Source organism: Fulmarus glacialis, unplaced genomic scaffold, assembly GCF_000690835.1.
Source record: "Fulmarus glacialis isolate BGI_N327 unplaced genomic scaffold, ASM69083v1 scaffold3802, whole genome shotgun sequence".
NCBI classification, from domain to species: Eukaryota; Metazoa; Chordata; class Aves; order Procellariiformes; family Procellariidae; genus Fulmarus; species Fulmarus glacialis.
The window spans coordinates 131,795-145,738 of record NW_009198346.1 but is presented as its reverse complement, the minus strand read 5'-3'; the positions used below and the strand labels follow the sequence as shown (position 1 = coordinate 145,738).

Sequence of the window (13,944 nt, the reverse complement as noted above, 5' to 3'; positions counted from 1 at the left end):
TCAGCAACAGGAACATTTTTAGAGCAGTATTTGGTGTGCTCAACAGAGAGCCCATCAATAGCTTCATTATTTTGTTAGAAAAGTTACATGACCCAATTAATCTTCACAGGCAGGTGGTATTTCAGAGAGAAATGAAGTGTATTGCAGCTCACAAGTGAAATCTCTCCTTTCACAAGGGATTTCAGTTACTTGTAAAGTCTTCAGGTCGAGAAGCTTTCAGCATTTCAGGCAGCAGGAGACTAAGGGCTGTGATTAAGTAATGCATCTTTTAAATCTTGATCTTAGGCTTTTTCCATAAATGTAACAACCTTTGGGATTAGGGAATACCTCTATCATTCCCACCCTTAATTTTAGATGACCCTTGGAAGCGTAACACTCAGTGATGTAGACAGGTAATACCAGTGCCAGGATCAGGGATGTATCAGTTCGTCTGGTGACTAGTAATTGCCGTTGCTAGGCATTAGGGTCATGGGATCATTCAGGCTGGAAGGGACCTCCAACCTCCTGCCCAAAGCACGGCCAGATCAGGCTGCTCAGGGCTTTATCCAGTCAGGTCCTGAAAACTTCCAACAGGCAACTGCACAACTTTCCTGGGCAACCTCTTCCACTGCTTAACAATCGTCAGGGCAAAAAGTGTTCTCCAGTCTGAACCTCTTTTGCTTCAAATTATGCCTGTTGTCTCTTCCACCAGACATCACTGTGAAGGGTCTAGCTCCATCTTCTTGATAACCTTCTTGTAGGTAGTGGAGGGCTGCTGTTCAGGTCAGCTTCTATTCTCCAGGCTCTTTCGAGCCCACTTCCCTCAGCTTCTCCTTACAGGGGCAAGTGCTCAAGCCCTCTCACCATCTTGGTGGCCCTCCACTGAACTCGCTCAAGCTAATCAACATCTTTCTTGAACCGGGGTGCCCAAAACAGGACACCATTCTAGATGCAGTCTAGCAAGAGCTGAGCAGAGGGGACAATTGCTGCCTTCAATCCACGGGCTGTGCTCCTGTTAATGCAGCCCAGGGCTCTTTCCTGCTGGGCTCTTTCCTGCCGGCTCATGTTTACCTTGCTGTCTTCCAAGACGCCCAGGCCCAATTCAGCGGAGCTGATCCCCAGGCAATCAATCCCCAGCCTGTACCATGAGTTATTCTTCCCCAAGAGCAAGAATTCACACCTTGCTTCTTGAATTTCATAAGGTTCCTATTGGCTCATTCCTCCAGCCTAACTAGGTCTCTTTGAGTGGCAGATCCAGGGTATCAACTGGTCCCGCACCCCTGGTATGACCAAAAAACTTGATGGGAGTGCACTCTGCCACCTCCCACAGGTCACAGAGAGATGTTAAACAGGACTGGTCCTCGTGCATGGTTATACTCCACTTGTTACCAGCCTCCATTGACCACTATCCCCTGAGACCAATTACCTAACTCCACCTATCCAGTTATCCATGCAGTTATCCATCCATAATGTCCTAGGCAGCACACTGCTTTTGGGATATGAATACTGATACAAATATCAAATTCATAAGGCTCAGCAATAAAACACATGCAAAATCCTTAAGTGGCCTGGATACTAGAAAATTTGCACAGCACAGAATACAACTTCAACTTTCGATATGTACTTCTGCAAATCTGAACCATGCTTTTATTATTAATAAATGTCAGTTATTAGTAAATGTTTGCTACTTCATATCCCAACTACATGCACTTAAGTAAATGATAGCATTAGATGAGGAGAAGAGAATAAGAAAAGGCTTATATTAAACTCAATGAATGGTAACATATTAATGACAAAATGTGAAATACAATAAAATGTGATACATTCTGAAACTGTTAACAAATTGGAATAATTTTAACCTTTAACTTCAATATGTGAAATAAAAAATGCAACATAAGGACTTAGCCACACAAAACCATTTTCAAAGACTTTGCCTTCTCCTGACCAATAAGCCTTTCATCTCTGCTCCCACACAAACCAGATTCTGAGGCTAGTACATGTTCTACTGTATTTTTACACGACATTTTCAAGAAAACCAGACACATTTAATGGACAGCTGGAGAAAAATTAAATTGCAGGTGGGAAAATTGTCCATCAAGCGTTGTGAACTGAGACATTTTAAAAAAGATGTCATATTTAAACTCAGTTACAAAATTTTATCTAGTTAAAGAAAGAAAAGGACATGTATGCACTTGAAGTAGAGAAGACTTACCGTATCATGTTGCCTGTTATCTTTCCCTGATACGATCAAGAAGTAGTTCCATGCCAGCAGCAACAACAAAGCCAGTGGTATCATGTAGAGCTCAAAGTTCCAGACCACAAAAAGAAAAAGCTAGAAGACAGAGCAGGAAAAAAAGTGATTCAAATCAGCATTACATTAAACTCTTGTGCACAGTTAAGACCAATAAATTAAAACAATTCCAAAGAAACCCACCTCTCTTTAGGCAGGAAAGTTGTTTAACCACTTTGCTGACTAGCCACTTACCTGCATGAAACAACTGCTACAGTTTCCATTGCTTCGTACCTTAATTCTTGCAAAGGGAAAATTGATGTAGTGTAGTCTAAGAAGAATATTAATTGGTCTCTTGTAAAATAATGCTTATGTGGACAAAATAATGCAAAATAGCATAAAAATAAGATCACAATTTAAGAAAGAAAAGGTTAGTTATTTCCATGGATAAAAATTAATTTGCTGTTTAGAAGAAATAACTTGGTCATTTCGTAGTAATGTCACACAAACAAGCAGAAGTAGTAAACATCACAACCAAATCTGAAAAAATCTTTTGCATAGAAAACTAGCAAAAAATCACTAAAAGGTAAAAACATACAACTATTTTAATGTAAGCCTCGTAAAGCAGTCCTGACCACAGACTCACCAAAAATGGGATGAAAAGCAATGCTGAGAAGCCACCTAAGTGCACCCCTTCAAAAACGATTTGTTGAAGTGTTTCCTCAAAACACCTCGAGTGCTCCGCGGCTGGAGGCTGGTTATGTGCCCCTCGATAACTGGGGCTGCTCGCCGGCACTGGGGGCCACGGGGTGGGCGCACCCCAGGAGAAACCCAGCTCCCCTGTACACCACAGCTCTCTGCCGCGGAGCTCTTCAAGCTTCACGGGCTGGACTTTAGCCTCAGACCCACCAAGTGGCAGAGGCACGTCCAGCTAGACGCTGTTCCCTGCTGGTGCTGGTACAAAATTATTGGTTTGCAGGAAAGAAATAAAAGTATTTGGACTTAGATGGGGTCAAACGAAAACCATTTTTACATCCAGTTTTCCCTATGAACAAGTCCCCCTGTGTTTTAGCCAGCTCTAGCCGTAACTTGGGTTTGTCTTCTCCTAATACTACAAAAACTAAAAATGAAAGTATTATAGCAAATCATACTATGTACCACAGCTGTATATATATCCAGGAACCTTGCTAAGCCTTTTTCACCCAAATAGTTAAGCTTTTGAGTATTTGTGTTTTTACTACATGCTAAAATGAATGAAGGTGTTGTGCCACGGAACTAGCAAACCTAAAGCAATGCCAACACCTAGGTAAACTAAATATAGGCTCACTTTCCCAAATCAGTCACCAAGATGTATATAAAGCCAAGTAAGAAGAAAATGGGGATTTTAATAGTCTTCTGCTGGATTTTTGTTTACTCTTTTGTTTCCTCTTTGCTCTTATCAAATACAAGCTCCCACATAAAAGAAAAAAAATCTGTATTTTAAGTAATCTGCTGTCTCAAGATCAGCTAACTTACCTCACCCCCCTACTATCTATCACTGAATGCTATGTATATGGAAGTCCTGTAAGGCTGCAAGACAAACACGACAAATACTGAAAGAACTGAAAAAGCAGTGTGTGTGACATACATAAGATATTGGCACTTCTAACAGTTAATATTTCATTTGAAAGAAAACTGTCTTTTTTAGGTTGTTTAGTTTAAGAGGAAATCTGTTAGAAATGGTAATGAATAAGAAGCAAACAACAGCTCATGGAATTTGAGAGTTCTTCTATGAGCTTGCTAACTACCCTTCTGAGAGCAAGATCTACGCGGATTTGATGCGGTAAATTTGATATAGCCAACTTAAAACAGAATTCGCATCTCAAAAGAAAAGCAAAAAATCCTTGCACCCTTTAACTGCAGAAACCCCCTGTGTCAATGGATACATGCTGAAGGGAGCTCTGGAACTCAACAAACAGCACCCAACTATCAGAAAAGCAAACACTAGAGATTACCTGTTGAGAAATGGCAATGCACACAGTCTTTCTTATGGTCCCATCTGAACTTTGGTTAGAAAGACAGAAAGAAAAGCAAACAATCCCCAGCTGCAGGGAAAATAAGCCAGAAACCTAGACAGTCTCAGGAGATACAGACCTGACCAGAGACTGAGGAACACGGTCATCACGTACCCTGTACTCCAGAACATCAATGGGTTCCCGTCCAAACACTCCTCACTTGAGGTCCCTGAGTACCAAATGATCCTTAAGAGTATTAATTCCTTACAGCACTGTACTCTGTAGGCCATTAAAATATATTAAGGTATTACCTCTTTATGACTTGTATGGACATATCTTTCAAAAACGTGGATATTACACCCGCCATCCGCTGTAGATGATTTTGCTGACCTGTCAGCTTCATTTCCATCTAGTCTGGCTGAATTTTAACCAGTTCCTCCTGTCTCAGCCAGGCACTAGGAAAAGAGGGATTCTGTATTTGCAACACAAATGAGATGTGGGCTGTGTGAGACCTGCGCAGTGATGGCACTGCAGGTGAAATGGCCTCACTGCCTTCCCCAGAGGAGAAATGCACTCACGAAACACACATGGGAGAACACACGCAGATTCCCCGTATTAGACAAAACTTTTAAGTAAACATGAGCAAACCCAAAATCTGGTGCAGAACAGCAAGAAAATCCAGGGACTCAGTTCTCAGGCATAAAGGGCCTGATAGCTGGGGGGAGAGGGAAGAAGGGAAGTGGTGTGTAGAAACCTGAACTTCACTTCCCACATGCAGGGGAGGAGAACCTACGTATCCATCCATTAAACAAGTATAGGGGGAAAAAAAAAAATCCAGAAAAGCTAAGGAACAAGTATAAAAGGGCAGTTCTGCGACTTGCCCATGTCTATAAAGACTTCGGAGGAACATGGACTGTATCTGGTATGATCTCTTCCAAGGAAATAATGGCTCTAACTCTGTCTAAAAAAAGGATCCTCATCACTACTGAAATGAGCCAACTATTTTAAGGGAGGAGTGGGAGTCTCAAAGGTTAGAGTTTAATATAGCTGCCATTTCCTACACAGAAGAATATAAGGGAGGACTCTTTTTCTTCTCCCCCATGAGATCAAGATTTTCAGAGTCACAGGCATGAACTGGCCATTTACAACATCACATCAGTTGATGCTCTTAGTGAGAGACACATGCATTAAATGATCATTCAGGGAGACACATGACACTATCCCTGGTGTACAACACTTCAAAAAATAATTTAAGTTAGAATATTGAATATCCTATTCTTTTGCAAACTACAGTATATTTTAAAAAGAAATCTCATCCAAAATGATTAACACTTCCTACTGTTCAGAAAAAAAGCCTGCCCTTTCAGACTAGCAGCTGTGGATCATTAGCTTTCCAGTGATGAGATGTGTTTGATGAGTATTTTTCTTTCTAATTAAGAGATGAGATTCTCTATTTGACTCTCTCTTCAGACAGAAGTGAAGAGAAAGATTTCTGCCTATGTGGAAAGGCCATATTCTACAGAACAATTATTTCAGATTTCTTTTTATCTACCTCCACCCAATTTCATTTCATTTTTAACAGAACCCTGTTTGCACCCACAGGCTTCACAGCATTAACACCTGCATTTCCCAGCTCTTTTAATTTTTCCTTTTGCTTCTGTTTTGACTGCCAGCAGAGAACAGCACGTAAAAAAAGGAGCTCCCCACGCAGGAGACGCTGGCCCAGGTCCTCGGGTGGAGGACAGAGCAGAGCACACGAGGAGGGAGCGCTGCGAGCACCTCTCTTTGAGAACTTTGAGAAAAAACTGGGAACCGCTCGCTCCACGGAAATGCCTGGCTTCAGTGGAAGTCCCAGGAGTGAGCGCAAGATGCTCCCAGCCGGCACGCAGGGAGCTTCCCAGAACCTTGATGTGCGGATCACCTCCAGGCAAGAAGGGCACGCCAGCCCTCCAGCTTCCCCCGGCCTCCCCCGGGCGGGCGAGACGCCCAGCCAGCCCCAGCTGACACGAGGAAGAGCCTTCGAGAGTTGTTGGCAGCACCCGGAGCCATCAGCTGTAACGTGTCGGGCCGTGGGTGAGATACGGCCATTCCCACCACCGTCCTGTCATGCCCCAGCCTCCTCTTCCAGTTGTGGCTTTCTCCGACCATTTTCAAAGAGGACCCTTACAGCCTCATTTACATATCACCTATATCCTTGCATTATATGCATTACCCAACTCCTGATTACCCTGGAAATGCAAAATTTGGCTGCACGGTGTTTTGGCACAATCACAAACAGAGCCGATGTCTGCAGCTCCAAACGCGGTGCTCTGCTCACAAGATCACCCATTTACCCTTTAAGCTTAAAAGGACAATTTTATTTCCTGAGGCTTTGTCCCTTGGAAGTATTCTCAGAAGACCAGAAAGAATGAAAGCTAACCCACATATCTGCATGGTACAGACTGCCTACTAAGTACTTCAGGTTTTAAGGCTCCCGTAAAATCCTGCATGGTGTTTACACTACGGAACACTTGAAAGTACTTTCCATTGTACCTTGGAGAGTCAGTAGCTTCCTCCATTACAAAATTAGTCAGCTACCTCTGGTGATCATGGCTCCTCTCACCTTGTATGACACTTCTATTAAAAAAATTAAAAAGGAAGTATTTCTTTTAGCTGTATCAGATCTCAAACACACTAGTATTAATGTAAACACTTATGGGAATCCATTTCAAACGCCCTCATTCAGGTAAGTCTGGAAGAAACGTGCCTTTTGAACATATCTTCCAACAGTTTCTTTCAGCAGTCTTGCAATTTCAGTTCCAATTACCTGAGTGCCAGTGCAGTCTGAAAGACTGGAGTCTAAAACACATTATCTGTTAGTCTGTTTCTTTAAATAGGCAAAAGTCAACTTCAAATAGCAAAAGCATGGAATGTGTGAAAAAGATATAGAAAAAATTTCATGTCATTCCTGCCTGCATTATTTTGACAGATATGCACAACCTTGGTTCTCTTTTTTAAATGCCTGAGGTCTTGGTAGTCTGAGAAATGCTGAATAATTCTTATTTTTGATCCTCTAAGAACTTTTCCTTTAACTCAGAAACAAACTTACAGGATTTCCTGCATCTTCTCTCTCTTTGCTGGAATTAGAACAGGCCAGTTAACTGCGATTTTGATTTTTACTCTCATTCTTTCTATTTACTTGGTGTAGACAGAGAAAATGGAGATAGTTCCATGATAAATAATAATAATATCTTAACAGACTGGATGAAGTATTATTTTAAACCCAGTCTCGATGAGGCTTTTGGTGTATTGAAAGACCCATGGTAGCTCTCGTTAGAGTACTTGGGTCCCATATCTAGAAGAACACTTAGTTTAAAAAAAAAAAACATTTCTTCCTAGATAGGACGTTTCTGGTCATGCTTTTTCCATGTTGATAACCTGTACAAAACCCCCATGGTTCTATTTCACCTCACTTCTTTCATCTAAGTGTGATTATTAAAGCAACAAGTCTGACAATTAGATGTGACTCACTTGATGTGCTTCAACCCACCCAGCTTGTTTTTGAAACACATCTACAGCTAGACTTACTTCATCTGAACAACCTTCATGATGATACTATCGTTCAATCGCATCATAACGTAAGCTACCTGTCTTTACAAGATTGTCAGCACCAATCAAACGTTCTAGTTAAAAGCTTGAAAATTTTCATTTAATTTTTGTTTACTTTTTTCCTTACAACTTTTAACTGACATTTCACATCATTTTCCAGAAGTGCTATGACTTTGCTTTGAGAATGTTGGCAATTCCAAAAACCCGAACCCCAGAGCACAAATGCAGAGCCATTTTAAACAGCACATGAATTACTGATATAAAATTCGTATCGCTGTAACCAGTTTCACATAACAAAAGTTAGGTGGAAATAAAAATGACACCTCTCTCTCCCTGTAAATATTTACAAAATGTGGAAACTCTTGGGTCATTTTTTTCCCTTCTCTTAGGAGTTTCTGAGCTGCATTATTACAGCTGCACAGTTAGTATCCAGGTTAAAATTAGAAAGGCAAAATATGGTTCATTGAGGCCATTCCCATACACACAGCCTCTTGCCATTTTCAGGGCACTTCAACACAGATTTGTTCTCTGACTGCTAAAGTGCAGACAAACTAAGAGAAATTGATCGCATTTTCCCTGTGAGCAGTAACACCGGTATCAAGTGACAAACGCCCAGCGAGGATACATGAGATCAAAGGCACGTCTGAGAACGGGGCTACTGGGTTCATCGAACCTCCGCCCCATTTTAATACTGCATTTTCTGAACAATACACAACTGTTTACTGAATGACCCATGCCTTTGTTTCAGCAACATTGCCTAGAAGACTGTTCTACACATTAATTAGTTTCCAAGTAAAAAAGTGCTTTTAATGCCTGTCCACAGATTGATTTTGCTTTGCTTTAATATATAACTCTTGGGCTGCCCTATTCTTTTTGGCACAGTTCTGCTGAGAGGGGTAGTCACCAGCTGTAAGATTCAAGACATTTTGTAATTCAAAGAAGTGTCCAATTTTACTCCGAGTTTTTTAAAAAGATGCACTTTGGGCCTCTCCCCACTGCACATATCTCTTCCCGTCCTGGAAATCAATCCTGTCCTTCCCAGTTTTAAAATTCCTTAAAAATTGGCTAACAGTTACAGAATTGCACGTACCATTTCTGTTGGAAGTGTCATACTACGAAAGATATTTCTAAAAAGTATGTTTCACGTAATTATTTACTCTTTTTTGCACACACAGATCTCTGTCACAAATCTATGTTTATATTCCTTTTACACAAAAATTTGGAATCTGGCAGATGTCTCCTCTGTTACAATTGCATTGCTATGAGGGTGGAACTGCTGAAAGTGTAAATGTACATGTCACTTGAGATGAAAAATCTGAAGTGTTGACTTTGTGAGCAGTGTAAAATCATAACACGGATCATGCTAGATGACTACAGCTATTTATGTGTAATGGATTGCCCCCCTCCTTCCTTACAGTTTGAGCTACTGAGCAGGGGCTGACGGGCTTTGAACCCACCTCCTGTTCCTCCCAAATTCCTGAATATTGTAAAATTAAATTGTCCGTCAAAGTTATTAAGCTGGGTATAGGGAAAAAATACTGGGTATCATCTTCTTTAGCTTACTGTGAATGGCTTGACTGTACATGCACTGTAGTCCAAACAACAGACATACTCTCCAGACATCCGTTATGAAAGCTGTTCCAAATGCTGTGTTTTCATTTACATCCTGTACTGCATCAGCTTAACTTTTTCTTCATTTGCTCCCTTATCCTCCATCCATTTTTGCAGATCAAGGGAAATCATTCAGCATTTAAAGACAAACACTATAAAAAGTTTAATACAGTAGAAATAGTCACCATTACCCAAACAATCGAAAATAAGACTTGCAGACTTACTTTTTCCAAAGAAAAACAAGTCACATGCTTTAAAAAGCTGAATGTGAACTACTTAAAATTCAAATGTTTAAATTATGCTCATCTTTATTGGTACTACAGAAAAACTAAACAACTCCTCCTCATCATTCATTCACAAATAACCACCATCAAAATAAATGGACCATTAGGATATTAGGAAGTCTAGCCATTGAAAAAGTAAGCCCTTTGGCTATAGGAAAACCTACACTTTGCCAACTGTCTGTCAGAAGTGAAAGGGACAGCAATAAAATTTAAATGGTATGAATGAAGACTAAAATCACGTGGTTAAAGGTATATGGGCAGTCTGTGATTTCCAGTGATAAAATGCAAAAATACTGCTTTTTGGTTTGATAACCACCCACATGTCTGGAACAAACAGAAATACTGGACTCCACAGAAGAGCACAAACACTTCCACAAGCTGTTCTGAAGGCTCATTTCACAGGCTGGAACTGTGTTGCCCTTACTATATTGAAGGTACCCTGGCTTAAAATTTTACTAGGGCTAAACCCTGTAATTTTGTTTCCACAACTATTTGGAGATAGCTGCATCAACACATTCGTTTCTCTGATGTCCTAGAGATGTCAACTGTTCACACACAGAAACCCCTTGCTGAGTCTGTCCCTTCACTTGGAGCTGAAATTAAGGTTGAATCAAGCAATCTTTCTGCTGCTTCTGTTTTTTTCTCTGTTCTTAAAAATATTCTGATATGTTTTGGGGTGTTTTTCTTCTTTTGGAAGAAGAGAGAGGCACCAAGGAATAGGATGACAGAAGAATCACCAAGAGGCAGGGCCACTGCTTTTCAAAATGATGAGAACATCCATTCACTGGAGCACTAATACATGTAGACATTCACATTTCCTTAGTGATTTCTTTAACATCTTTTTACATATTAGGACTGATTTTAGAAGGTGCCACTTGCCATCAATTATCACTTGATATCAAGTAACTTAGTCTAATGTTGGTTTATTTTAAATTTTCAAGACCAGCAATCAACCTTAGTGACCTTTCCAGGCTGATTTTCATACTTATGATTGATGACCTGCTTAATTTTGTTGTTCTATGATGTCTGGAGTATTGGTTGGGTATAACTGTAAAACAATAAATAAATAAAAGCCTAGGATTTGCTTGTCTTTCACTGACCAGCTTTCCTTAAGTACATATGGCCTAACCTGCAAGTTGTTCACACAATGTAAGAAAATGTCTTTCTACCTTTTAATGTACTTCTCTGTAAATACATTTTAATGAATAATAATACATTTCAGCTTCCTTACCGCTCTTTGTAACTTTATCTCCCAGTCTGTCTTGTAATTTTCTAATTTTCCCCTTCACTGATCTCAAGACTTCCCCCCCAAACTTCAGTTCTGAAAACTTGCAGAGTTATGTGTAGCATCTCTAGCCATGTGTGCCTGTTTCTATTTGCAACTCTAATATTAATGCAGGGCTGATATTACTGACTTCTCATTTCTTTACAGTGTTTTACTCTTTCTCTGTGGGCATCGTACAGTATTCCTCCCTTCCGCCCCAAATGATTTATTTACACGTACTTAGATGCCAGAGATATATATATATTAGCATGCTAGGCATATATTTTTCTTCATAATTTACCAAGCCTCTAAACTTTCTTGTGCAGAGTAAGATTGTAGAAGTGAGAAGTCAGCAGAGAATACTAGTTTAGACAGGAGAGCAAGGCAGCTCCAGGTGTTTGAACAACCTGAATTCTGTAGTTATAAGATCGTCCCTGGGCTGAGGCCACTGAGACAAGCGAGTATTTTTAGTTCCCTGGTAAGATAGCTATAATTATACTCTGCAATGCTTTCCTTAAACAAAATGCAAAATAAAACTTCCCAAGTTCATTTTTAGCTGGCAGTTTTCTCTAGTAGACTACAGTAGATCCCATGAAAGCTAAAGTATATTCAGACCCTTCTAGGTAAAAGTTAAAAAATTGCACTATAAATAGAACAGTGACTTCTGCTATTAGCATAAACAGTATGAACTCGAAATATTTCAGTGAGCTAAATATGAAGTTGGAAGTAGTTAGAATACAGTTCATGAAATTTAAGAGATCTATCTTGTGCATTCTCAATTTGAGTCTTTTTATTGTAAAACACAGCACAAAAGAGTGGAAGGATGGCTATTAACAATCCCTTTAAAATTTGGTAGAAACAGGAATGAATGAATAAAAAAAACAATTTAAAGAAAAACTAAGACAGTTACTACTGTATCACTACTCAATCTTCGGCTGAGTTTACTTCTCCACGTCTTTGCTAAACTTCTCTGGTCTGCAAAGCTCCATTCAGGTGCATTTGAGGAGTGGCACCAGATTCATACAGCATTTCCTGCAAGAGCATCATCCTGAACTGTTGGGAGCTGTACAAGAAATGAAGTCAGATACCTGGTTAAGAAATATGCTAGTCACACCTAACAATGGCTGATGCACTTTCAGTCTTGTGAGAAGTTTCCCTCAATACCCACTTAACTGCCCCGCTTAATGAGGGCAAGTAGAAAACTGACATCTCGGAGAAACCAGTGGTGCTGCATGAAGAAAAAGAACGTCAAAGGTAGACTTGCAGAACAAAAGTGACTTCTTTTTGTTAAGAAACTACAGGAAGAAACTCACATTCCAGCTGGAGTTAAGTAACCATTCATATAAGGTGCTCGAAAAACAGAAGCGAGGTGAAGGCTGAAAGAGAAGCAAAGGTGGACAACATTCAGAAGTTCATAGCAGTAACCACAGGCTCTATGGACACCAGCAAGCTAGATAGGGCACAAGCCACCCAAAACAAAGAAAAAGCATACCAAATAATTAAACATAATTACATAAATTCTTGAGATTTTTAATCTGATTTTTAAGGTTCACTGTTGCCAGATATATTGAGAAATAAAATTTTTAATCTATAACCTATAATGTAATTTGTCAAGACAAACAAATTCAACAAAACACGATTTTCTTTCTTATGATCCTAAGCGGAAGACTGTTTCCTGCTGCTTGTGTTGAGGTAATGCTTCTGCAGGGAAAAGTATATTGTCATGCTATTAAAAAACAAACATGCCCTTCCAATTGTTTCTCTGTAATAAATTTAATTATATTTGTATTTCCACAAACTACATTAAATCATATTTAGCACAGAGAGGTGTGCCCTGGCAACTTTCCTATTGTTTTTATGACTTTTTCCAGCCAGCAAATGCTGCAGTCCAAGCTGTCTCCCTTTTTACAATCATTGCTCTCCGTGCTGTAGTAGCTTGCAGGAAGTGCGGTTGTGCACTCCAAATATATGATATTTCATAGAATCTACCTCACCTTTCAGTAGTTCATTGTTTCAGCAACGTTACACTTCATTTATTTAGACGTCTGCCACTCCAACATGTTTAGCTGCACTTTAACATAGAAATGTTCCACAGCTCTAAAAAACCATTTATTGAGCCAGCAGCATCATCAATAACGTTTACTAAGCAGTGAAGAACAGTACATTTTATAGATGCTCATTTCAAAGCAGATCCTTAAAAGGTGAATAGGGGAACGCAGAGTATTTTATTGCTATCTACAGAACAGTGTATCATCATTCTTAATAGCCATTGCTACATTCTCAACTTTTTTGCAAAATAACACAGCAATGAAGGCACCGGTGTCAAAACAAGGACAGATTTTGTGTGTGTGTCTGTGCGTTTAAACGTGCTACACATACCAGGGTCGGGAATATTCTCCTTGAAAGGACCAAACTCTGGAATTAGACATTTCACAAATTTAAGTGAGCAGAACTCAAGACTTGGAATTATAAATATGTGGTTTCTATACCTTAACAGCCTATTCAAGTCTCAGAATCTTTCAGTCAAATCAAAACAGCTGAATATGGTATTACAGAAGCTCTCATTATGAACCACTTCCCATTCTAAAAGATTTTTTGCAATATTATAGAAGTTCTAATGCATTTATTAATCATAAAGGATCTGTGAAACAGAACAAGAAGTCTTCCCTAGCACAAAAGGAGTACATTTTCTTTTCCAAACACAAAATCACTAGTGCTTAGTTGATGTACACACTTGTGAAAAACCTCACTTCCCTACTCACTTTTGCATTGCTAGCAAACCAAAATAATAATGACCTGTCACGTTGAAGGAGACTGATGGTTTGTGAGCAGGCCTGGGCTCTTCAGAGCTGCGGCTCAGAGTTTACCACTTGAGATAACGCTCTGCATAATGGCAATGCGTGGCCGCTATCGTCACAACAGCGGGCTAAATGTTTTGCTGATGCTCGTCAAAGCTATTTGCAAGACTCAGGAGTTCAACTACCTGCTCTCTAG

General features: G+C 39.9%; 1 protein-coding gene across 1 annotated transcript in view; it reads right to left on the bottom strand.

The window, feature by feature from the left end:
- The window catches only part of MCTP1 (multiple C2 domains, transmembrane 1), a 174,301-nt gene that overhangs the window by 50,630 nt on the left and 109,727 nt on the right, over window positions 1–13,944 (bottom strand). The window contains exon 14 of the mRNA XM_009572845.1: window positions 2,192–2,311. Coding sequence (XP_009571140.1) covers window positions 2,192–2,311 — 120 coding nt within the window. The remainder of the gene's footprint in view (window positions 1–2,191; window positions 2,312–13,944) is intronic.